At 43.5% G+C, this 24,051-nt stretch overlaps 1 protein-coding gene across 1 annotated transcript in view; it reads right to left on the bottom strand.

Annotated features, from left to right (window-relative positions):
• Window positions 1–24,051, bottom strand: part of LOC124743697 (poly [ADP-ribose] polymerase tankyrase-1-like) — a 57,975-nt gene that overhangs the window by 9,373 nt on the left and 24,551 nt on the right. Inside the window, exons 3-4 of the mRNA XM_047248868.1 lie at window positions 23,061–23,153; window positions 12,929–13,141 (exon numbers count right to left, since the gene is read on the bottom strand). Coding sequence (XP_047104824.1) covers window positions 12,929–13,141; window positions 23,061–23,153 — 306 coding nt within the window. The remainder of the gene's footprint in view (window positions 1–12,928; window positions 13,142–23,060; window positions 23,154–24,051) is intronic.

Genomic DNA, 24,051 nt, shown 5'->3' with positions numbered 1-24,051 from the left:
TGAGGACACATTATCCGTGAGCAAAATTGCTTTGTATGGCAGTCCCCTTCCTTTTAAAAAATTCGTGCAGTCACGTACAAATGAGTTAAAAACCAGTTCTTGAAGATTTCCTGATTCATCCAGGCATTATTATTCTGATGTGTATAGACAACCGGAAGAGCTGAGATGGATACATTCTTGACTCCTCTTGGCTTGGCAAACTTCCAATCACAACTAGTTCTAGTTTGTGGTTTCCAGTTGCACTTGAAGCTGCCATAACTGTGAGCCCCTCTTTCCTTTTCTTTTTGTGCCCAGGAGCACTTTTTTCTTCTCAAGAAGCAAGTGTTCTCGCTGGTAACATTTTAAAATTTAGCCCAGTTTCGTCACAGTTATATATTTGTTCATTAGACAAATTTTCGTCACTTATGATTTTTTTAAATTCTACAATAATAGAACACACAGTCAACAAACAAAACGACACAGCACTGTACAGTACAGGTGCTGGGAACTACAGCATCGTATGAACTCCCCAGTTTTGATCGGTAGCAGCTGGCAGCAGTCGGGGTATTTCGTGCCATACTGACGACAGATGTTCGTGCAACAGGGCAGCGAGCTAACCGTCGGTGTTGACTGCATTGTTGTCTGCTTTGTGCTGAGCTGTACTCTCCCTTTCATTATTTATCATGTCTGTGAAAAAAAGAAAGTAGATCATTGCAACCTCTATTTTTTTCTTTTTTATTAAAGGGGCTCGGATTATTGGGAACTGACTATCGAGACTACAGTACTGTTTTGGTAAAAAATGCATGGGTAATCACAAGTGAGCGTGTGAAAAGATTTGTGTGAAAAGATTTTCAAGTGCGAAAAGTGTAAAAAATAACGCAGAAGCAGCCTCGGCAGACAACCCTGGCTTCTCTGATTGCCAAAATTGCGCTGATGAGTGTGTGAAGGTTGTTGTTGTTGTTGTGGTCTTCAGTCCTGAGACTTGTTTGATGCAGCTCTCCATGCTACTTTATCCTGTGCAAGCTTTTTCATCTCCCAGTACCTACTGCAACCTACATCCTTCTGAATCTGCTTAGTGTATTCATCTCTTGGTCTCCCTCTACGATTTTTACCCTCCACGCTGCCCTCCAATACTAAATTGGTGATCCCTTGATGCCTCAGAACATGTCCTACCAACCGATCCCTTCTTCTGGTCAAGTTGTGCCACAAAATCCTCTTCTCCTCAATCCTATTCAGTACCTCCTCATTAGTTATGTGATCTACCCATCTAATCTTCAGCATTCTTCTGTAGCACCACATTTCGAAAGCTTCTATTCTCTTCTTGTCCAAACTATTTACCGTCCATGTTTCACTTCCATACATGGCTACACTCCATACAAATACTTTCAGAAATGACTTCCTGACACTGAAATCTATACTCGATGTTAACAAATTTCTCTTCTTGAGAAACGCTTTCCTTGCCATTGCCAGTCTACATTTTATATCCTCTCTACTTCGATCATCATCAGTTATTTTGCTCCCCAAATAGCAAAACTCCTCTACTACTTTAAGTGTCTCATTTCCTAATCTAATTCCCTCAACATCACCTGACGTAATTCGACTACATTCCATTATACTCGTTTTGCTTTTGTTGATGTTCATCTTATATCCTCCCTTCAAGACACCGTCCATTCCGTTCAACTGCTCTTCCAAGTCCTTTGCTGTCTCTGACAGAATTACAATGTCATCTGCGAACCTCAAAGTTTTTATTTCTTCTCCATGGATTTTAATACCTACTCTGAATTTTTCTTTTGTTTCCTTTACTGCTTGCTGAATATACAGATTGAATAACATCGGGGAGAGGCTACAACCCTGTCTTACTCCCTTCCCAACCACTGCTTCCCTTTCATGTCCCTTGACTCTTATAACTGCCATCTGGTTTCTATACAAATTGTAAATAGCCTTTCGCTCCCTGTATTTTACCCCTGCCACCTTTAGAATTTGAAAGAGAGTATTCCAGTCAACATTGTCAAAAGCTTTCTCTAAGTCTACAAATGCTAGAAATGTAGGTTTGCCTTTCCTTAATCTTTCTTCTAAGATAAGTCGTAAAGTCAGTATTGCCTCACGTGTTCCAGTATTTCTACTGAATCCAAACTGATCTTCCCCGAGGTCGGCTTCTACTAGTTTTTCCATTCGTCTCTAAAGAATTCGTGTTAGTATTTTGCAGCTGTGGCTTATTAAACTGATTGTTCGGTAATTCTCACATCTGTCAACACCTGCTTTCTTTGGGATTGGAATTATTATATTCTTTTTGAAGTCTGAGGGTATTTTGCCTGTTTCATACATCTTGCTCACCAGATGGTAGAGTTTTGTCTGGACTGGCTCTCCCACGGCCGTCAGTAGTTCCAATGGAATATTGTCTACTCCGGGGGCCTTGTTTCGACTCAGGTCTTTCAGTGCTCTGTCAAACTCTTCACGCAGTATCATATCTCCCATTTCATCTTCATCTACATCCTCTTCCATTTCCATAATATTGTCTTCAAAAACATCGCCCTTGTATAGACCCTCTATATACTCCTTCCACCTTTCTGCTTTCCCTTCTTTGCTTAGAACTGGGTTTCCATCTGAGCTCTTGATATTCATACAAGTCATTCTCTTATCTCCAAAGGTCTCTTTAATTTTCCTGTAGGCGGTATCTATCTTACCCCTAGTGAGATAGGCCTCTACATCCTTACATTTGTCCTCTAGCCATCCCTGCTTAGCCATTTTGCACTTCCTGTCGATCTCATTTTTGAGACGTTTGTATTCCTTTTTGCCTGTTTCACTTACTGCATTTTTATATTTTCTCCTTTCATCAATTAAATTCAATATTTCTTCTGTTACCCAAGGATTTCTACTAGCCCTCGTCTTTTTACCTACTTGATCCTCTGCTGCTGTCACTACTTCACCCCTCAAAGCTACCCATTCTTCTTCTACTGTATTTAATTCCCCCATTCCTGTCAATTGCTCCCTTATGCTCTCCCTGAATCTCTGTACAACCTCTGGTTCTTTTAGTTTATCCAGGTCCCATCTCCTTAAATTCCCACCTTTTTGCAGTTTCTTCAGTTTTAATCTACAGGTCATAACCAATAGATTGTGGTCAGAGTCCACATCTGCCCCTGGAAATGTCTTACAATTTAAAACCTGGTTCCTAAATCTCTGTCTTACCATTATATAATCTATCTGATACCTTTTAGTATCTCCAGGGTTCTTCCATGTATACAACCTTCTTTCATGATTCTTAAACCAAGTGTTAGTTATGATTATGTTGTGCTCTGTGCAAAATTCTACCAGGCGGCTTCCTCTTTCATTTCTGTCCCCCAATCCATATTCACCTACTATGTTTCCTTCTCTCCCTTTTCCTATACTCGAATTCCAGTCACCCATGACTATTAAATTTTCGTCTCCCTTCACAATCTGAATAATTTCTTTTATTTCAACATACATTTCTTCAATTTCTTCGTCATCTGCAGAGCTAGTTGGCATATAAACTTGTACTACTGTAGTAGGCGTGGGCTTCGTATCTATTTTGGCCACAATAATGCGTTCACTATGCTGTTTGTAGTAGCTTACCCGCATTCCTATTTTCCTATTCATTATTGAACCTACTCCTGCATTACCCCTATTTGATTTTGTGTTTATAACCCTGTAGTCACCTGATCAGAAGTCTTGTTCCTCCTGCCACCGAACTTCACTAATTCCCACTATATCTAACTTCAACCTATCCATTTCCCTTTTTAAATTTTCTAACCTACCTGCCCGATTAAGGGATCTGACATTCCACGCTCCGATCCGTAGAACGCCAGTTTTCTTTCTCCTGATAACGACATCCTCTTGAGTAGTCCCCGCCCGGAGATCCGAATGGGGGACTATTTTACCTCCGGAATATTTTACCCAAGAGGACGCCATCATCATGTAATCATACAGTAAAGCTGCATGTCCTCGGGAAAAATTACGGCTGTAGTTTCCCCTTGCTTTCAGCCGTTCGCAGTACCAGCACAGCAAGGCCGTTTTGGTTATTGTTACAAGGCCAGATCAGTCAATCATCCAGACTGTTGCCCTTGCAACTACTGAAAAGGCTGCTGCCCCTCTTCAGGAACCACACGTTTGTCTGGCCTCTCAACAGATACCCCTCCGTTGTGGTTGCACCTACGGTACGGCTATCTGTATCGCTGAGGCATGCAAGCCTCCCCACCAACGGCAAGGGGGGGTGTGTGAAGGTAAGTGAAAACAAATGCTACATGCAAAGGAGAAAAAGACGTGGTGGTTACTGCAATAATAAATATACTCGCAATGGGAGTGGCACTAAAAATTTTAAAAATGCTCTTACAAAGAGAGGTACTACTTTTCCGATTTCGAAGCAGAACAAGATACAGGCATACACACGCCAAACTTTGTGGCCGTGCACGACTTCAAAGGAAACACATACGAATTTAGAAAACAATGAATTTTGCGAATGGTTGCTGTCACACAGTAACAGGGGCTATACGTGTATAGCACACAATACAAAGACTTATGATGTGTACTTTATTTTACAGTATTGTGTAAATAACTGAATGAAGATCAAAATCATTTACCAAGGACTGAAGATTATAGTGCTAAAAATACCTTCCCTAAGGCTCAGAGTAACCTTACCGTATTCACTCAAATCTAATCTAAGCCGCACTCGAAGAATGAGACTAAATCAATGAAAAAAAAAAATTCCGAATCTAAGCTGCACCTGAAATTTGGGGTTCTAAATTCAAGGGGAGAGAAAAGTTTTTGACCACCCTAACGTGAGACACAATTGAACCCGAATAGATGACGATACAGCTACAGTAGTGTGGTCCGAGTCGTAGGCTTAACAGTTAAGCTTTATCAAGTAGCCATTGCTACGTCAATTAATCAAAGCGACACTCACAGCCACATTATTTTGTCGCCAACCGGTTTCAACCTGACATGGGGTCATCTTCAGGGCAATCTCCACTGTAAAGTTATAGTATCAGTAAGTAATCATGTACAAGCAATCGCTGCTATCTCCACGCAATAATGTTGTCTGAACATTCATTGCTGTGTGTCAGGCATTATACAGGTACCCTTCCTTTTTCACGTGCTTCGTCTGATTTGAACAGATTGCTTATTTTGCTTTGCTCTGTTTAGTGCTGTTCTCTTTGTTATAGGTGTTTAAGTCACTCTAAGCTGAAAATGCATTATTGTACTGTGTCATGCACTGTTTGTCGCATACTGACAATGAGTGTTTACAACCTGTCCCCGCTTGCGGCATGGCTTGCTTTTGTGCGTGCTTCCGTGGCTTACAATAAAAAAGAAAAAGAGAAATTGTCTCATATGGGAAACAATGGCAAGGGACTGCCATTTGTTGTTACTTACACTGCTGCTTTGTTTGGAAATGACCAACAAGAACCAAATAATAGACAGCGTATGAGAGAAGATGTTGTGAACTGGAGTTTAGCGAAAAATTTTCTCCGTTTGAAAATCTTTGCAGACGCCTCTTTAGTGCATTGCATTCTGCACAGAAATCAACGTCATCTTAGATTTAAAAATCTAGTCAGTTGCTGAGGTTCATTTCTGTCTATCACAATTCAGCATAAGAATAATACGAATATAAACATGACATGATATGTATATTCTTCCGCATTTGCTGTTGTCTCACTCTAGCTTCGTAGTTTATTAGGCAGACAGAAGTTCAGTGAGACAGCAGCAAACACAAATGAATACATGGCATAATGTTTACATTCTTCTACCTTTTCTTTTAATTTATTTACGGATGCAGAGGTTTTGGCGCCAGTATTTATCTTTTCTGCCTGCAAAGCATGCCTGTGTAGCGCTACATATATTTGACGGCAGAAGTTAGTTGTGGCGGCACCTACCAACATTTCTCAGAAGTTCCGCTTACTTTGCACTCGATTCTAGGCCGCAGGCGGTTTTCTGAATTACAAAAACCGGAAGTACGGCTTAGATCCCAGTAAATATGGTATCCTAGGAAATCTCGCGAGGTTTTCCAAGACAATCAGTCTGAAAGAGCTGAAAAAAGGTTACTTTCCACACTTCTTCAATAAGCAAATCAAAATTACGTAGGGCGACTTCCAGCAAACAAGTACTATGGTGTTGACATTGTGATATGTAAGGCTAGAAAAGCATTCTTAGAATGGCACGCTCAGGAAGTGGGTGAAAATTACGGGTTTGACTTCCAGAAGGAATTTTCAGAGTATTTCGTTCTGACGACATATTGCGCCGCAGCTGCCTTGAATTTAGGAGATATTTCCTGGATATTAGAAACATTGATCCTTTCCAGTACATAATTTTTAGTGTTTGTATGGCTATTTACAGGTCAGAATACATTGAACCCAATTGCTGTAGTCATACATCAAAAGAAGGAAATGTTCAGCGAAGAGTAAATTGTGTGGTTAAATTCGTTTCCTAATGTACAAAATGCATTGAACGTTGGAGAAGTTACAAAATGTGGCGCAAATGTTGACAGCTAGAACGCAAACACAAAAACAGTTTACCAGTATCACAATTGCTTCTGGCACGGCTGTCCAGTGTGTTATTCGCCCGATACTATCGACAACGGTCAACAATGAAACCATGGATCTCTTAGAACTTACACAAGAGTTGGGGTACGCCGGTTGTAACTGTACTGAAATATGGAGCTGTAAGTGGAATAATTCAAAAGAGAACGTAAATGTCATATAACCCCTGAATCCTAGAGATGTCTTTTTCGGCACAAGAACAAACGCTGCTAAATTCAAGGTTTCAGGCAAGAAGCTGCGATATAGACACGGGCAGGCTATAACCAACAGGGATGTTTACGACGATTATCTGTTGGTCATCCCGTACAGATACTGAGGCCAAGAAAATATGACGACGAATGATTTCGTTTCGTTAAGTGCAAAGTGCATGTGCTTCACGGCTTGTACCACTCTGTGCTTCCAGTTAAGCAGGAAAAGCTTTCGTTTGCTCTACATTCGAAAAGTGTAGAAGAAAAGACTGATAGTAGTTGCAACCATAGTGACGATGAGTGAGCATTTGTACGAACTCTGGAAACTATAGAGCTCAACAAAGCCATCGAGAAGGCTGCACAGTACAGGAAATTTACGAGGTGTGGCACTTTGAATGGGAAAGTAAGTGACCTTCATGAAGGTCAAACTAGTCCTTGGGAAGGTAATCAGAAGTCTAACGAAGAATACGGTCGAATTATCGAGGGAAAGCAAGACATCACGCACGACATTAACAATACTGAACCGAACGCTGGCAAGCGGGCTGTGTCCAAAATATGCAATCCCCTCTGGAGAAAATTCGGCCAGGAACAGAACTAGTCACAAACAGAATTTATAGACAACATTGAGCAATGGTACGAGCTCTTACTCGAAATAAATGAGAGGCAATTAACGTCATACTGATCAACGAAGAAATAACAGGTCCGAAAAAAATATTTTTTGAAATTTGATAACTGATGTACTTTTCAACGCCAATTTCAAAAATGCAATCCAATTTTTTTCTGTAACATCAGGTTTTCTCAAAAAAAAGGAGTATTTCTGGGTATAGTAACAATAAAATTTTATTTTATTTAAAAGTAAGTTCTAAACTAGATTTCCCACAGACTTCCACTTCTCTTTAAGCTCATAAGTCATTATAATAACGCTTTCGCTTTCTGTCGAAGCTCCTCTTATTGCTTCTCCAGCTGTGGGCTCGTTGAGGATCACCACATTTTATCATCCAGTAGTAGTCCGCTATCGTGTTGATGTTCAATCTTCCTTGATCTATTCTTTCCATTTTTTGGGTGTCTTGGTGGAACCTTCGCCCTGCTCTTCACTTACATCACCAAGGTTTTCAGTGAAGCAGTCAAGATGCGAGTGGAGAAAATGAACTTTAATGCTCACATTACAGCCCAGTTTCTTAAAGTTGTCGAGCATGTCTGCGACTATTGTCTTTTAGTTTGGATCTCTCGAGTTTCATAGGAAACCTGTAACACCTAATTTAAAAGATGTCCATGCTGTTTTTTCTTATGTTTCCATTTTGTCCACAAACTTGGGATCTGTCATTAGTTTCCTAATGTCTGGTCCGACAGAGATTCCTTCCTTTAGCTTTGCCTCGGATGAACCAGGAAACTCCACAAAGCTATCTGAAGCATTCCCCTTCTTTTGGCAATGTCTTAAATTATTTCATCAGTCCCAACTTAATGTGAAGTGGTGGAAGTAACACCTTTTTGTTATCCACAAGGCTTTTCCTATCAGCGTTCTGAACCCTTACTTGTAATGTTTTTCTGAAGGGCATACCTTTTTTAATGTAGTGTTGCTTTCTATCTCTACTTTCCTATTCACAGAGAAAGCAAGGGAACTTTGTATAGCCCTTTGCTGACCAAACGGCATTGAAATCACTTTTAAATCACCACGTAATGTCCATTTGTGGTCTGAATAGCAGTGTTTGCTTGAAGCCAGTTCAATGCCTGCGTAACATTGTTTTAAATAAACCGAGTGTCCAACTGGTATAGCAGCGTACTTATTGCCGTTGTGTGGAAGTACTGCTTTAAGGCCTTTTTTGTTTTGAAGAATCAATAAAAAGTCTCCACTCATCAGGAGCATATTCTATTTTGAAACGTGCCATAAGTCCAGGGGGGAACATCACTGCAAAACACCATGTCACCTCCTTGAGGGAAGAAAGATACAAACTCCTTTTCCCTCGATCGATACCAAGAAAAGGATCTACCTGGAGCCAATATATGTTTCTCTTTCAATCTAGATCCTAAAAAGTCTGCCGATTCTTTAGAAAGGCCTAGGTCTAAATCGTTCAGTTCAGTTTGTGAGAACAGAATGGGATCGGTTGTGCCAGAATCGTAGCAATCTCTGTCTTCTTGCACTGCAAGAACAAAAATAGCAGTCATCACTGAGTTTTGGGCTCCTCCAAACCATTGGTATTCCAAAATGTACGGACTGCTTTTTAACGCTGAAACCACTGCCTCAGTTCTTCAACACACACTGAACAAACTTTGTGTGGGGTCCAAGGCTTATCTTGATCACCTAACTTTATACAAAAATAGGCGAACTATACCTTTTCAACAAAATCGGAAATGTTTCTTTGTTGCTTTTTAACGGTATAGTTACCACAAATGTAGCACAAGCGATGTGGCGAATTTATATATCGTCTGGTAGCCATTGTCCATAGAACAACTTCACAGCACAAGGAAACAGTCACTAGTTTAAAGCAACAACAACAACAACAACAACAACACGTGAATATCACAGAGTTAAGAGGTACTGTGATCTGAAGGACAACAGCAGAAGCTCGCTGCTCGGTGATGGCGGGGAAGGGGCAGCACGGCAGACAGGCACTGACCTGAAAATACTGCTGGTTTCTCCTGATTACTCTTATTTTGCGTACATCTAGCATAAAAATGGCTAAGTAACAGCTAACGGAGACCCTAAAAACCAAAATTCAAACTCACTAGAGTGCTGAAATATCGAAAAAAGCTAAAACTAGAGAAGACGTTTGTGAAATAACTGTACGTGATGGAATTTTTTCACCAATTTCCCTGAAATCAGTGTTGAAAACACTATGAAAACCACTTGATAAATTTGGAACGATTTTTATGTCGCAGACCTGTGTAATCCAAGTTACATATCAGTACTATGTCTAAGATCGTACCAACCTGTTTGTGTCCACTTTCACCACTTCCAATACTAGAATGAGGCCGTACGATATGCTCGATAGATTAGGTGATGAAATTGTGTCCTACGACTCCGACACTCTTGTTTATATTGACGATGGTACGAATACTGTAGAAACAGGTTGCACGCTTTGTGAATCGACTGACGAATTTGGTAAAGATGATTACAGTATTCAATGGACAGGAACAGGACCAAAAGGTTGTGCATACAAAACGTACAGAGGTAAACAGACTACCAAAATTACAAAGCTTCACTCTTAACTACCGTAGTGATAAAGGTTTTGAATATGGGAACAATGGCCGAGCTGGTACATGGTTCACAAGACAAAGTCATAGTAATCAACGATATAACAACACACAAGAAACAAAGAACTTTGTAAGTACAGTTACAGGTAAGGAATTTAACTGTAACTACAATAAGCTTATGGCTTTAGAAGAGAATACAGAATAATCGATACACTTCCCTGGGGGGTTAGCAATTAATAATGAAATAAAATCCACTTGTATAAATAGAATACAGCTATGCTTTCCGCGAGATTACAGAATGCATTGATGATAATGGTTGTTGGTACAGATTGTTGCTACGGATTGTTGCTGGATGGTAAAATAGATATAACTGAAGAGACACCTATCAACCAGTAAATAATTGAGGTGACTTGTAAGCACAACACAACTGTCTGATTTTAAAGGGTGGACACCATTTAAAATTTTCGAGTGTTGTTTCAGATAGTCGTTGCAAAAATGCGCTCGCAAGAAACTGGTAGCTAAACAGCGACCACGAAAAAGTGCCTGCCGAGTGACGACTGGAACGCTCCTTGGAAATTTCAAGAAAGTGGCCACAAAAGAGTGGATGCGAAAAGTCGTTGCAGAAAGGTGGCTGTCGTCTTTTCGTCTAAAAAATGCGGGTTCGTGCCATACCGCTGCCCTTACTTAAAATCGCCACAATTTCGCAAAAAAGTGACTGCTAAAAAGTGGCTGCCATCTTTTGCGCAAAAAGATGTGAGTTTAAAGAGAGGACCACACTTTTATACAAAATGTTTTAAAATTTGCAGTGGGAAGATGTGGAAATTTTTTATGCGGAAACTATGTAAATATTTTTACATGGAAAACATGTGGAAATCATGAAAACAGTCTTGTCGATACAGTTTTCTCAAGACGAACGGCGAATTTTTAAAAAGGAAATTGGAAATATGTAACAGAATATTCAAGTGGAAATTTTATAAGACAAAAATATTTTTTACAAAATATATGTGGAAACGTTTTTCCAGAAAAAAACCTTTGTGGAATTATTTTTTCAGAAAAAACCTTTGTGGAAATATTTTTCAGAAAAAACCTTTGTGGAAATATTTTTCAGAAAAAACCTTTGTGGAAATATTTTTCAGAAAAAAACACGTCGAAATATTTTTCAGAAAAAAACACGTCGAAATATTTTTCAGAAAAAAACACGTCGAAATATTTTTCAGAAAAAAACACGTCGAAATATTTTTCAGAAAAAAACACGTCGAAATATTTTTCAGAAAAAAACACGTCGAAATATTTTTCAGAAAAAAACACGTCGAAATATTTTTCAGAAAAAAACACGTCGAAATATTTTTCAGAAAAAAACACGTCGAAATATTTTTCAGAAAAAAACACGTCGAAATATTTTTCAGAAAAAAACACGTCGAAATATTTTTTCAGAAAAAAACACGTCGAAATATTTTTTCAGAAAAAAACACGTCGAAATATTTTTCAGAAAAAAACACGTCGAAATATTTTTCAGAAAAAAACACGTCGAAATATTTTTCAGAAAAAAACACGTCGAAATATTTTTCAGAAAAAAACGCGTCGAAATATTTTTCAGAAAAAAACGCGTCGAAATATTTTTCAGAAAAAAACGCGTCGAAATATTTTTCAGAAAAAAACGCGTCGAAATATTTTTCAGAAAAAAACGCGTCGAAATATTTTTCAGAAAAAAACGCGTCGAAATATTTTCAAGTCAAAAACATGTGGTGTCCCATATCAAAGCCTATACTACTGGCATAGTTTGAAACAGTGCTATAAAACTGAAAAAAAAAAAAAAAAAAAAAAATCAGGTAACGAAATTTCAAATACTCGCACCCTGTCCTCACAGCTTTACTTTCGCCATTACCTCGTCTCCTACCTTCCAAATTCTGCACACTCCTCTGCAGAGTGAAAATCTCACTCTCGTAAGATCAATGCCTTAACGCAGCAGTACACAACCATGTCGAATGTTAATCTAGTTGGTAAATTTATTGGAAATCTATTTGTTGTGCTGCGACAAGCTGGAGGTGCTCTGCCCCCTACGATTGTTTCTCGTGTGCGCCATCTTGGAAGGGCAGTAGGTAACAGTTACCTCAAAGCAAACGAGAGCAGGAAAATAGGCATAAGAGAACTACAGCTGTACTATAAGCACTGCTTCTCACCAATGGCTGGTTAAAGCAAGTTTCTTTTGGTCGTTCCTGGTCTGCGTATAAAAATCATATTCCCTCAGAGCAAACTATCCCTCCTGAAAGGAGTGCGATATTGTAATTTGTATCATTGGAAGATTTTGCCTCTAGATGTTTTGTTTTTTCTGTGCCTATAAAACGTATTATCGCATTATCTGAACGTGCACCTCGAAGGAAGACCAGTTCCATGGCTTAAGGTCCACGACAGTGTTCACCTCCGATCTCGATGGTGCAAACCTTTGTGACCACTGGGACGCGCTGTTTTTCATTTGGTGCTTGTAGTTCAAGTTAATTATCTGTCCTGAACATTTCTCTAACGTCGATGATGTCTATTTTGTTATGTGTAATACGTGTGTCTCATAGGAGGTTTATCTCTGTACATCACAGACACTCACTTTCTGTAGCCCTCCTCATGAAGATGGTGAAACATTAGCAGCTAATATTTTTCCCCATCACAACTGTTAATACTACCCAATGAGCCTCACTGAAGACTGAATTTGTGATCTCGCACTCAAGAGGTTCCCTGTGAGAACTTCAAAACAGTTGTATACTCACTCACGTGACATGTAGGTTTCATTGAATAACAGTGCACTGACACAGTGGCTCCTAGCCCACTTCCTTCGGAACTAATTTCTAAGATATGTAAACACCATCAACAGCAGCAGTTACATTAAACACACCTATTAAATGAAGAAATAATTTTTCGTGACAACTGTAAGCTCAGCTTTATCGGAAATTTCAAAAATGCTTAAATTAGATCTTTTTAGTGTAACATTTGGTTGATGCGGCACCGAGTGTACAAGTCGGCAGCACTCACTGCAGGCGAGAGACGGCCGCGTCGTCTGGTGGCGGCGGAGTGTGGCGGGCAGCCGCGGCAGGAGAGCGTCCGGGGTCGCCGAGTGGCCGAGTGGCAGGGCTGGGCCTGCTGGAGCCACGGCCCGCACTGCAAACAGGGGGCGGCTGTTCAGAGTGGGGCGCAAACCACAGCCCGAACATAGGGGACAGCGACTGTGCTGCACTGACAGCACGACTGCCGGGCAGAGTTTTGGAAGCAGTTCAAGCTGTGACTTGCTTGTGAGGTTATTTGGAACATAATGTATGGAAGCTGAATATCACTAACGGGGGTGGGGATGGGGAAATAAGGGAAACAATCGGACAAGTTCTGTGAACTTACGAGGATCGTTCATTAAGTAATGCCCCACTTTTTTCCCCATAATGTATTTATTGTTAAGAGTCAGAATTTGGTGATATACATCGACACGTCTTGCTCGTGTCCACTGAAAGACTGACACACTCGTCCTCGTCAAAGTCTGTTCCCATAGAAAATCTTTAAGCGACCCAAAGAGATGGAAGTGCGAGGGTGCCAGGTCCGGACTGTAGCGTGCATTATCATATTAGAGCAAGATTTCTGCTGGATTCTTGTCCGATTGAACACGTCGGTAACGGTTCTCGTGTTCGAGTCTTCTCATATGGCCCTGAATTGATGGTTGACCCTCTTGCCATCACACCCACAGAAATGACGCCATCACAATCCCAGAAGACTGTCACTGTGACTTTTCTGGCAGAGGGGTTTGTCTGTAATGTCTTGTTTTGTGACGAATAAGGTTGACACCACTGCATGGACTGCCTTTTTGTTTCTACCACAAAGTGGTGCTCCCAGCTTTCGTCCCCCGTAACAATCCGTTAGAGAAAGGCGTCTCCATCTGTCTCAAAACGCTCTAATAGTTCAGATGAAATGGCCCTTCTTTTAATCGTGTAACCCGCTGTGAGCGTTAATCGAATCCATCGGGAGCACCGCTATCTGAATAGCCGAGAGTCCTGATCATTGCAGACGCACTTCCAATGCTGACCGACAACTGTAGAGCCAACTGTCAAGTTTTGATGCACCGGTCGGCACGAATAATGGCATCTGCACGATTCAGCATGTCTGGAGCAGCCGCTGTGGCAGGACGTCCCAAGTGTGGCTGGTCGTGGAGCTTGTTTCTGCATTTCCTGAACGTGCAACTTTCACCACCCGTTGCCCAACTGTGCTATCAATTGCAGCATTGCCACGCACTGCACACAAACGTTTATGGATGTTCACCACGTTTTCTCTTCTTGTGCACAAAAACTCAATAACAGCATGCTGCTTGTAGTGGAACTCATATGCAGACGCCATTTTGACGCTGTACTACTGATCTGCCATCTGCCAAAACAGTTCGAAACTGCAATGGCACACAAAAACCATGAAATAGGAGGCACCAACAAGGACATCTGTCTATGTATATTAATGGCATTTTTAAAAATTTAAGGCATTACTTATTGAACGACCCTCGTACAATGAAAAACACATGAAGCTTGTCACAGATACACAGGCGTTGTTTGATAAACTGCCATTTAGATTAACAGTGGATAACTAACATACAGTATTTTTTGATGCCTGAGAGAATGAAGGAGATGGCCAGGAATTACAACAGCTATACTGTAAAACTTACAAAAGAGTTGTTTCAAAATTTGCTTCTGAGTAAAGCAAACAGAACCATATATGCATGTAATGTCTCTTGATAGCAGAGGTGATGTACTTCTTCCTCAAACATCAATTTTCATGTTAAATTAAGCTGGACAAAACAGACAGAAGATTCCAGTACAGGCTACCGCTAAAAGAAAAAATGGATTACACAGGCTAGGCAATATTGTTTCACGAACAATGTTTATAAATTGTTGAGTTACCAGTAATGTAACACATTCAAGAAACTCCAAAAAGAAAAGGAAGTCTTAATATGAAGCACATGAATCTGAGAGACAGAGGGTAACAAATAATACTTGGAGCTAATCGTCACACCAATACTGACGGTGTGGAACATGCTGGAGACTCAAATAGACAGATAGGAAATATAATCTGCCGCACCCTAGTGCAAGGAAACTGATGTGATTCACTGGAGTGGTCTCCGGTAATGCCGGAGAGAATTGCAGCCCTGGCAAAGGGGTAGACATTTGACACCTGCCCCTCCAGCCTCAAGTACAGTGAGGTAACTAGAGCACACCATACCTGTGTGTTTCGTAGAAAGGAAACCATGGCACATTATCTGGGTGATCGCCGAACAGAGACGAGAATGTGATTGTAAGGCACAGCATTGTGTGTGACCACGGTACTGAGCTGACTTAATTACTGTCTCCGCTCACATCTTCTGTACTGGATATCTGACTGGATGGTTATTGGTTGATTGGGGTTGAAGGGACCAAACAGCAAGGTCATCAGTCCCTTGTTTCAAATGTGGTCCATTCAGACAGTTTGACATCTCATGACAGTCAGAACGATAAAAGGGAAAAGGCTAAAAACGTAAAACAGCAGTCGTGTCGTCAATAGTAAAATTAAAATGAGTGCTGTCAGCAAGAGAGCGACCCCATGGCTATGCTAGAGGCAGGAAGTATCCCACGTCTGAAGCAGCAGGGGCAAGACTACCTGCTATTTGAAAGCGTTCAACCGCTAGAATGTAGAAGTGTATATGGCAAAAGGAGACTAACAAATTCTAAAAAGTGATAACAACAGAGTAAAAGGGGGAAGAAAAGAGGATCTTGGCCAAGGAGGGGAGTCGGGAATCTCCAAACACAGCTTACAGTGGGAGATTGCCCAACCCTCACTGCCATGCCCCAACACCAAAGTGAGATTAAAAACCTTAAAATTGAGAATAAAAACCACTTTACCGGCGGAAACTGATAACCAGTTCGACTATCCAGAAATCCTCATCCAACGTTAAAGGTAAAGCATGGGGAAATCTGTACTTAGTATGCAGAGCCAAAAGAAGGGGGTATTCCACCAAAATGTGGATTACTCAGTGGAAGGCTCCACGACCACAAAGTGAAGGTGGCTCATTACGCAAAAGAAAACTGTGGGTCAGTCTGGTATGGCCAATGCGGAGACAACACAGTTTGGTTGAGTCCTTTCGAGAGAGGTGGAAGGAAGAACACCACGGGCCAGGTGTCACCTTAATCACACGAGGTTTATTAGAAAGGGAGGTAGCCACCCAAGAGTTGGCCCATGATTGTGCGAAGTTTGATTTGATGTGAAACCGTAAATCCACTGCAGGAGGAGTTACAGAGAATTGGGGGGGGGGGGACTGCTTCCCCAGCCAAACAATCAGCAAGCTCATTACCTGGGATACCCACATCACCAGGGACCCAAAGGAAGTCAACGGAACAAGCAGCACAGTGAAGATCAGCGAGATGGTCATGGATGGCCGAGACCAAGGGATGGCGGGAAAAACTCTGGTCAACAGCCACAAGGCCACTCGTTGAGACCGTACATAACAAAATGCGGTTGTGTTGGAACTGTTTAATAAAGGTAAGGGCCTGGGAAATTGCCATCAATTTCACAGTAAACACCCCACATGTAGGTGGCAGCATATGATTTTCCGTGCGAACAGAGGACATGAAAGCATATCCCACACGGTCAACAAATTTAGAGCCATCGGTGTAAAAAACAACATCCCGAAACTCCCATAAAATTTGGCGGAAAAACCAACGGAACACCATGGGGGGATGGACTCTTTTGGACCTCAGCAGAGATCCATCCAAATTCGGGCCAGAAGAAATAACCAAGAGGGGGTGGTGGGAAGGGAGCATGGAAAACAGGACAAAGAAGGAAGCTGAAAATCACGGTGAAGAGACGCAAGGGGGATCCCAACCGGTAAACCTGCCCCAGGGCGGGAATCAGATGGGCGACATCCATGGTCTGGGAACAGGATAGAAAAGGAAGGATGAGTGGGAGAGGAACAGACGGCGATTGCATAAGAAACCAGAAGCTGGGACCACCAAACAGAGAGGGGGGGGGGGGGGGGGATCCCAGCTTCAACCAGGAGACTATCAACAGGGCTAGTAGGGAAGGCAACAGTGGCCACACGGATACTGCAATGGTGGACCGGATACTGCAGGTGCAGTGTGGAAGGAGCAGCCAAACCATAAACTTGACGACACAGTCCAAGCGAGACAGCCCAACTTGACGACATAATCCAAGCGAGACAGCACTAAAGCACGATAAAGGCGGATAAGGATGGAGCTGTCTGCACCCCAAGAGTTGTGGGCAAGGAAGTGAAGGTGAAGGACTGAGTTAACGGAAACATCCTTCAGAAGTCTGATATGAGGCAGCCAAGTGAGCTAGTTGTTGAAAAGATGACCTGGGAAACGAAACTGTTGGACCTCAGGTAATTGTTGTGCATCGAGATAGAGCTCTGGATCAGGGTGGATCGTACTACGGCGACAGAAGTGTACCACTCACAATTTTAAAGGAGAGAATTGAAACCCATGTGAGAGGGTCCATGCAGAGGCATGCCGTACAGCTCCCTGGAACTGCTGCTCTGCAGAGGCCACCGAAGAGGAACTAACCCAAATGCAGAAATCATCCACATACAGAGCAAGGGCGACCTAAGGACTGACAGAGGCCACAAGTCCATTGATAGCAATGAGGAAAAGAAGTACACTCAATACAGAACCCTGTGGGATGCCAGTCTCCTGGGTCCATGGAGAATTAAGAACAGTACCAACCCGAACCCTGAACGACCAGTAGAACGGGAACTGGCGGATAAAAATCGGAGGGTGGACCCCACTGATTAAGTGTAAGGAAGACGTAATGGTATCAAGCCGTGTCATATGCCTTGCGAAGGTCAAAAAATACTGCAACCAAATGGCAGTGCTGGGAAAAAGACTGTCGAACTGGGGATTCCAAGCTTAATAAGTAAATGATCGATCGGAGACCGTCCCTCTCAGAAGCCACACTGGTAACGTGACAATAGATTCCGAGATTCGAGGACCCAATTGAGCCGACGGGCTACAATCAGTTCAAATAACGTGCAAACAACATTTGTCAGAATAATTGGCCGATAGCTTACGACAAACAAAACCATGATGCTATCCCTCCACTGCGAAGGAAAGTCACCCTGGAGCCAAATACGGTTAAAAACCGGACAAGATGTTGCCGTTGTGGAGCACTGAGATGTTGAAGCAGTTGGTTATGAATGGGGTCTGAGCCAGGAGCTGTATCATGAGAAGAAGAAAATTAAGGTGGAAGCTTAGGACCACTGTTTCTGGTGAAGGAAAGATGCCGGTTAGGAGGTTGATGATGATGATGCTGTTGCAAAATGGGTCGCAAGATGTTCCGCGAGAATCAGCGGGTCCGTACGAAGACCATCCGGGACCACCTGTGAGGGTGGTCTGCCAGTGGCAACCTTGGAGAGAGCGAAGTGTAGCCCATACCCGTGACGTAGGGACAGTAGGAGCGAGGGAAGAAACAAAGCATTCCCAACACATCCGTTTGCTCTGTTTGATTAAGTAACGAGCTTTAGCACGAAGGCGTTTGAAGGTAATAAGGTTGGCAACTGAAGGGTGCCTCTTAAGGTGTTGCAAAGCTCGACACCAATCACGAATGGCAATGGCAATGGCCGTACTTCACCACGGGACTTGCTGGCGGTGAAATGGTCCAGATGAGCGAGGTACAGCAAAACTAGCAGCGCAAACAATCGCGTCACTCTTCATGTAGGACGTCATCAGTACAACCTGACAAAGAGGGAGAAAACACAACCTGTGCAGTGTATAGATGCCAAAAGGCGCGTTGGAAAGACCAATGAGGTAGCCTGCCCATCGGTGTGCGGGAAGGGAGTGAAAGAATCAATGGGAAATGCTCACAATCACAAAGGTCGTCGTGTGGCGACCAGTGTAATGAAGGGAAGAGGGAGGGAGAAGAAAGAGAAAGATCGATGGCAGAAAAGGTACCATGACTGGCACTGAAATGAATAGGGGAGCCATCATTAAGAAGGCACAAGTCGTGGTCTGCAAGAAACTAGTCTATGAGAAGACCTCGTCTAGATGGAAATGCACTGCCCCAAAGGGATGGTGAGCATTAAAATCCCCGAGAAGGAGGAAGGGAGGAACAAGTTGCAGAAGAAGGGCTGTTATGCCAGCAGGTGTAGGTGTTCTGTCAGGGGGGGGGATAAAGATTGCAAACCGTCCAGGTGGACTTTAACAGCAACCGCTTCCAATGTAGTTTGAAGAGGAATCCACGTGCTAGCAACGTCTGTACGGCCCAACGTACAAATGCCACCAGTGGCCCGCACGGGGCCAACCCAATTTCGACAGAAAACACGGAACCCAGAGAGGGTTTGTGAGTGATCATCAGTAAAATTATATTCCTGTAGAACGAAACAAGCTGCAGAGTAAGACGAAATAACGGATTTCCACTCCAGTAAGTAATTGTAATACCCATTACAATTCCATTGGATAACCATAGAACAACGATTCAAATGGGGGTTGAACAGGCTAAAGCCAGTCACAAACTGTCACCGACAAGGAGGGGGTGACATCCATGAACAACAAGTCAGAATCGGGTTGCGAAGCCAAGGATGGGACCTCTGGAGACACTAGAGGCTCCTTGTCCCGGGACTTATGTTTCTTCTTCTTTTCTGTTTGCGACCGAGGAGAGCTGAGTGGCATAAAGGAGCCAGCTGCAGCAAGATCGGGAACAGAAAGAGATCGGGCAACCTGGGGGCCCCACAGACTGTGGTTCTCGCAGTCATCGCGTGGCAGCATTGGTTGCGTGGCAGCATAATTTTGGCCTGGAAGGGATATCCCAGGAGGGGCGCCCTTGAGCAGCAGACACCGAAGAAGTGGGACACTTCTCTAGCTGGAGAGAGGGGAACAGTGCACAGAGGTGTGGGAGCCACAAGGGAAGGGGGGGGGGGGGGGGGGAGAGGGATTCAGGACTGGGGTAAGGAAGGATGAGGAAGGGTGAGGACGGGTGAGGACGGGTGAGGACGGGTGAGGACGGGTGAGGACGGGTGAGGACGGGTGAGGACGGGTGAGGACGGGTGAGGACGGGTGAGGACGGGGTGAAAATGGAACTAAAGCAGAACTAGCGTCATGGGCACTGGGTGAAGACATGCTTACTTCTTACGAGCCTCAGTGTCAGTTAAACGATCAACGAACTTATACTCTTATATCTTCTTTTCCTTCTTATATACTGGGCAATCTGGTGAACGTGGCAAATGATTGCCATGGCTGTACACACAGGAGGGGGAACACATGAACTCCCCTCATGGAGCGGACATTCAGTCACCACAGAGAGGGGCCTGCAAACAGCAGGAAGACTTGTCCAAAACACAAGTACTTAAAACACAAGTACTTAAAACACCTCGTAGGAGGTGGTATGTACGGCTTCACGCCAAATCAATAAAGAATAATCTTTATGCCACATCAATAACCAATAATCTTTACTTTCTCAGGGAGGGTATCCCCTTCAAAGGCCAGGACAAAGGCACCAGTATCAATGTGATTGTCCTTCGGACCCTTCTGAACATGCCGAACAAAGTGAACACCCCGTCGTTCAAGATTGTTCCGAAGTTCCTCATCAGTTTGAAGGATGAAGTCCCTGCGAAAAATCACACCTTGTACCATATTTAGAGACTGGTGGTGGGGGGGGTAATGGACACAGGAATTGTGCCAAGATGGTTACAGGCACGAAGGGCTGCAAACTGGGCAGCTGATGTGGTTTTGATCAGCAACAAACCCGACCGCACCTTGTTCAGGGAGTCCACTTCCCCAAACTTATCTTCAATGTGTTCCACAAAAATAAAGGTTTGGCATTGCTGAAAGTATCCTCGTCAGTCCTGGTGCAAACCAGATAGCGGGGAAAAGGTTTCACCCCTAGCCGATGGGCCTGACGCTCCTCCAAGGGTGTAGCCACGGGAGGGAAGGCCGAAGGTGCAGGAGAAGCAGCACTAAAAGAATCAGTTCCATGGGGAGAGACGGCCGCAAAAGAACGGCCTGAGTTCTGGATCCGTATGCAGTGTCCGCCCTGATATCACCCACTCCAATCAGGGGCTCTCCTCACGTGCGCCACCCAGCCATAGCAAGGGCCGTCTGGCACAGCAGCCATTGCCGGGAGATCGAATGCACCAGGATGACAAGCTACCACTGCTAGCCTTACCTGAGGTGGTCACAGCACAGATATCAGAAGTGTGATCCCTGTGTGTTCAGGGGGCTCAACCAAAAGGGTACTAGCGACCCCACCACACAGGCTGGCTACTGAGCAGGTTATGCACCCTAGCATCAGACGACAACGTGAAAGAACAGGTTGAATGAACTAGGAGGGCAAACGTCGGAGACACTAGGTAAGGTGCTCTTACCCAAATGGCTCACACGACGCAATAGAAATTTAGTAATGGAGGCCAATCCCCAGGGAATGCCAAAAGGATGAGGTGATTACGCAACAAAGCCAAATTACAAAACCAATAGCGGGGCCAACATAAGCAAGGACACCAAGAGAGGCAGATGAGGGGGCAAAGGAGCAAGGAGAGGAAAGGAGGGGAAGGGCAAGGAAATGCAGCCCTGGAAAGAAGAAAGACTGCACTAGCTTGGCACCCCGTGTTCACCAAGCAAGTACTCATGAAAGAATCTTGAGACCCCCAGTCAACAGCTTTGTCAAAAGTGGGTGGAGCAGCAGACAGGTTCAGGACACTCTTGCCATTGGGTTTGGAAGCTTCCACTTAAGGCAGATGAATCAGCAATGACAAAAGGAATGAGGGAAGACAATGGAAACCACTGCATTAGACACATGAAGTGCATCAACAGGAGATGTGGCCGGTAACTGACAAAAGTATCATGATGATCTTGGCAAGAGATTCCTGACTAGTGCCTATTTGGATACCTGGGGAGACTGCCGTGACCACGAGAAAAAGATTGAATGACCAACAAAAGGATGACATTATACGAGTCAAGACGTGGAACGTAAGGAGTTTGAATGCAATAGGAAAGCCAGACAATAACAAAAGGGAAATGCTAAAGCTCGATCTGGATGTGGTGGTGGTCACTGAAGTGAAATGGAAAGAAGGCAACGACTTCTGGCCAGAAGAGAATGGGGTAATATCAACAGCAGCAGAAAATGGCGGAACAGGAGTAGGATTCATTATGAGTAGGAAGCTAGGGCAGAGAGCGAGCTATTGTGAACAGTTCGGTGACAGGGTTCTTCTCAACAGAATCGACAGGAAACCAACACCAGCACAAGCAACGAGAGTTCAGGTATACATGCCGACATCACAAGTTGACAATGAAGATGTAGAAAAACTATATGATACTCAACACTTAATCCAGTACGTAAAGGGAGATAAATATCTAATAGTCGAGGGGGGACAAAAAAGCAGTTGTAGGGGAAAGAGTAAAAGAACACCATGACACACAGTTTCGCATTCGTTTGGCGTGCGCCATCGCATTCCAGCAGTTGCCCTCACACCATTGCACGTGTATGCGTCATCTAAAAGAGTGGATAGTTAGCCGAACGTTCTGAACGGTTTGTAGCTCCCAAGGTCTTTGCTTCGATCTCGAGGGTGCGCACCTTTGCGACCACTGTGACTCAGGATTTTGCATTTTGTGCTCGCGGTTCAAGTTGGTGATCTGTCCTGAACATTTCTGAAATGTGGATAATGTCTATTTTGTTAAGTGTGTTACGTGTGTCCCATAAGAGGTGTGTCTCGATACCTTGCGGACACTCATTTTCTGTCGCCCTCCTGTTCGAGATGGTGAGTCATTAGCAGCTGATATTTTCCCTGTTAGAAACGTTAACACTTTCAAATGAGCAAAAGACAATTTGTGATCTCACACTCAAGAGGTTCCTCGTGAGTACTTCCAAACAGCTCTACTGTCATTGCCGTGACACGTAGGTTTCGTCGAATGACAGTGCACCGACAGGCTGGCTTTATACCCACTTCCTTCAGAACTAATTTCTAATATTTGCAAGGAACATCTAGAGCAACAGTTACATTGAACACACCAATTAAGTGTAGAAATAATTTTTCCTGATACCTGTAAGCTCAGCTTTATCGAAAATTTCAGAAAAATTCAAATTAGATCTTTTTAGCGTTGACGCGGCGAGGCACTGAGCATTACTGTGGGTGAGCAAGTCGCGCGCGTGCAGCGGCAGCACTCACCGCAGGCGAGAGACGGCCGCGTCGTCAGGAGGCGGCGGAGTGTGGCGGGCAGCCGCGCCGCTGGCAGGCTGAGTGGCGGCGCTGGGGCCGGGGCTGCAAACAAGAGGCGCTGCAAACAAGAGGCGCTGCAAACAAGAGGCGCTGCAAACAAGAGGCGCTGCAAACAAGAGGCGCTGCGTGGGCGGGCGTGTGCACAGTGCTGGGGGTGGGGGGCCGCTTACGCAACACACACTGCCTGTCACACTGGTGGGTCTCCCGAGTTCGACGACTCACCGTTCCATCAGTTTACAGGTCGGTTCTCCCAAGTTTCTCCGTAACAGCAGCTGAGTGTACCAAACCGAAGATGAATGTAAGGGCTCAGCACAGCTGGACGGATAGGAGGGTTGTTGAACAAGACACTGCAAATAAACCACTAGCTCATTTATCAGGGACTTGACTGTAACAGGCACAGGCAATAAACATTAAGAAACTAGATTATTAACTTTGCAGGGAAGGTACCTCAGAGGAGGCAGCAGTGCAGAAAGACTGCAATACATGAGACAATGGAGCTAGGCCAGTGGAAACGTTTACAGTCATTGAAAATATCATAACATCTAAATGTTGTCCACTAAATATGGTCAATACACACGAGTTAATGACACACTTAGGTAGGCCCATCCTAAACACAATCCAACTACAAAGCCTAATTGGTGTACATAATGACAAGGTAGATATGTTACTGCCTGACATATGGTAAGAGGCTGCCACTGTATCAGAATTAAAAGTTTGAATTTATGATTGTATTCACTTTAAATAGAATCTAAGAAAATGGATTTCTGTGACGGCTCGAGGAATAACGATTGCACAGTGGAAGTAAAATTAGTAAACAACGGCCTCAAGTGCATGTTTATTTATTGAAGATACGAATGGTTTCTGCCTGTGGTGTTTGATAATTTTCACATAACGCTGTGTAGAGGTAAACACTAAAAATTCTCATTTGCACAGGGAAGTC

Source organism: Schistocerca piceifrons, unplaced genomic scaffold, assembly GCF_021461385.2.
Source record: "Schistocerca piceifrons isolate TAMUIC-IGC-003096 unplaced genomic scaffold, iqSchPice1.1 HiC_scaffold_2512, whole genome shotgun sequence".
NCBI classification, from domain to species: domain Eukaryota; kingdom Metazoa; phylum Arthropoda; class Insecta; order Orthoptera; family Acrididae; genus Schistocerca; species Schistocerca piceifrons.
Note: the sequence above shows the minus strand (reverse complement) of the source record. Positions and strands in the feature narration are given on the sequence as shown.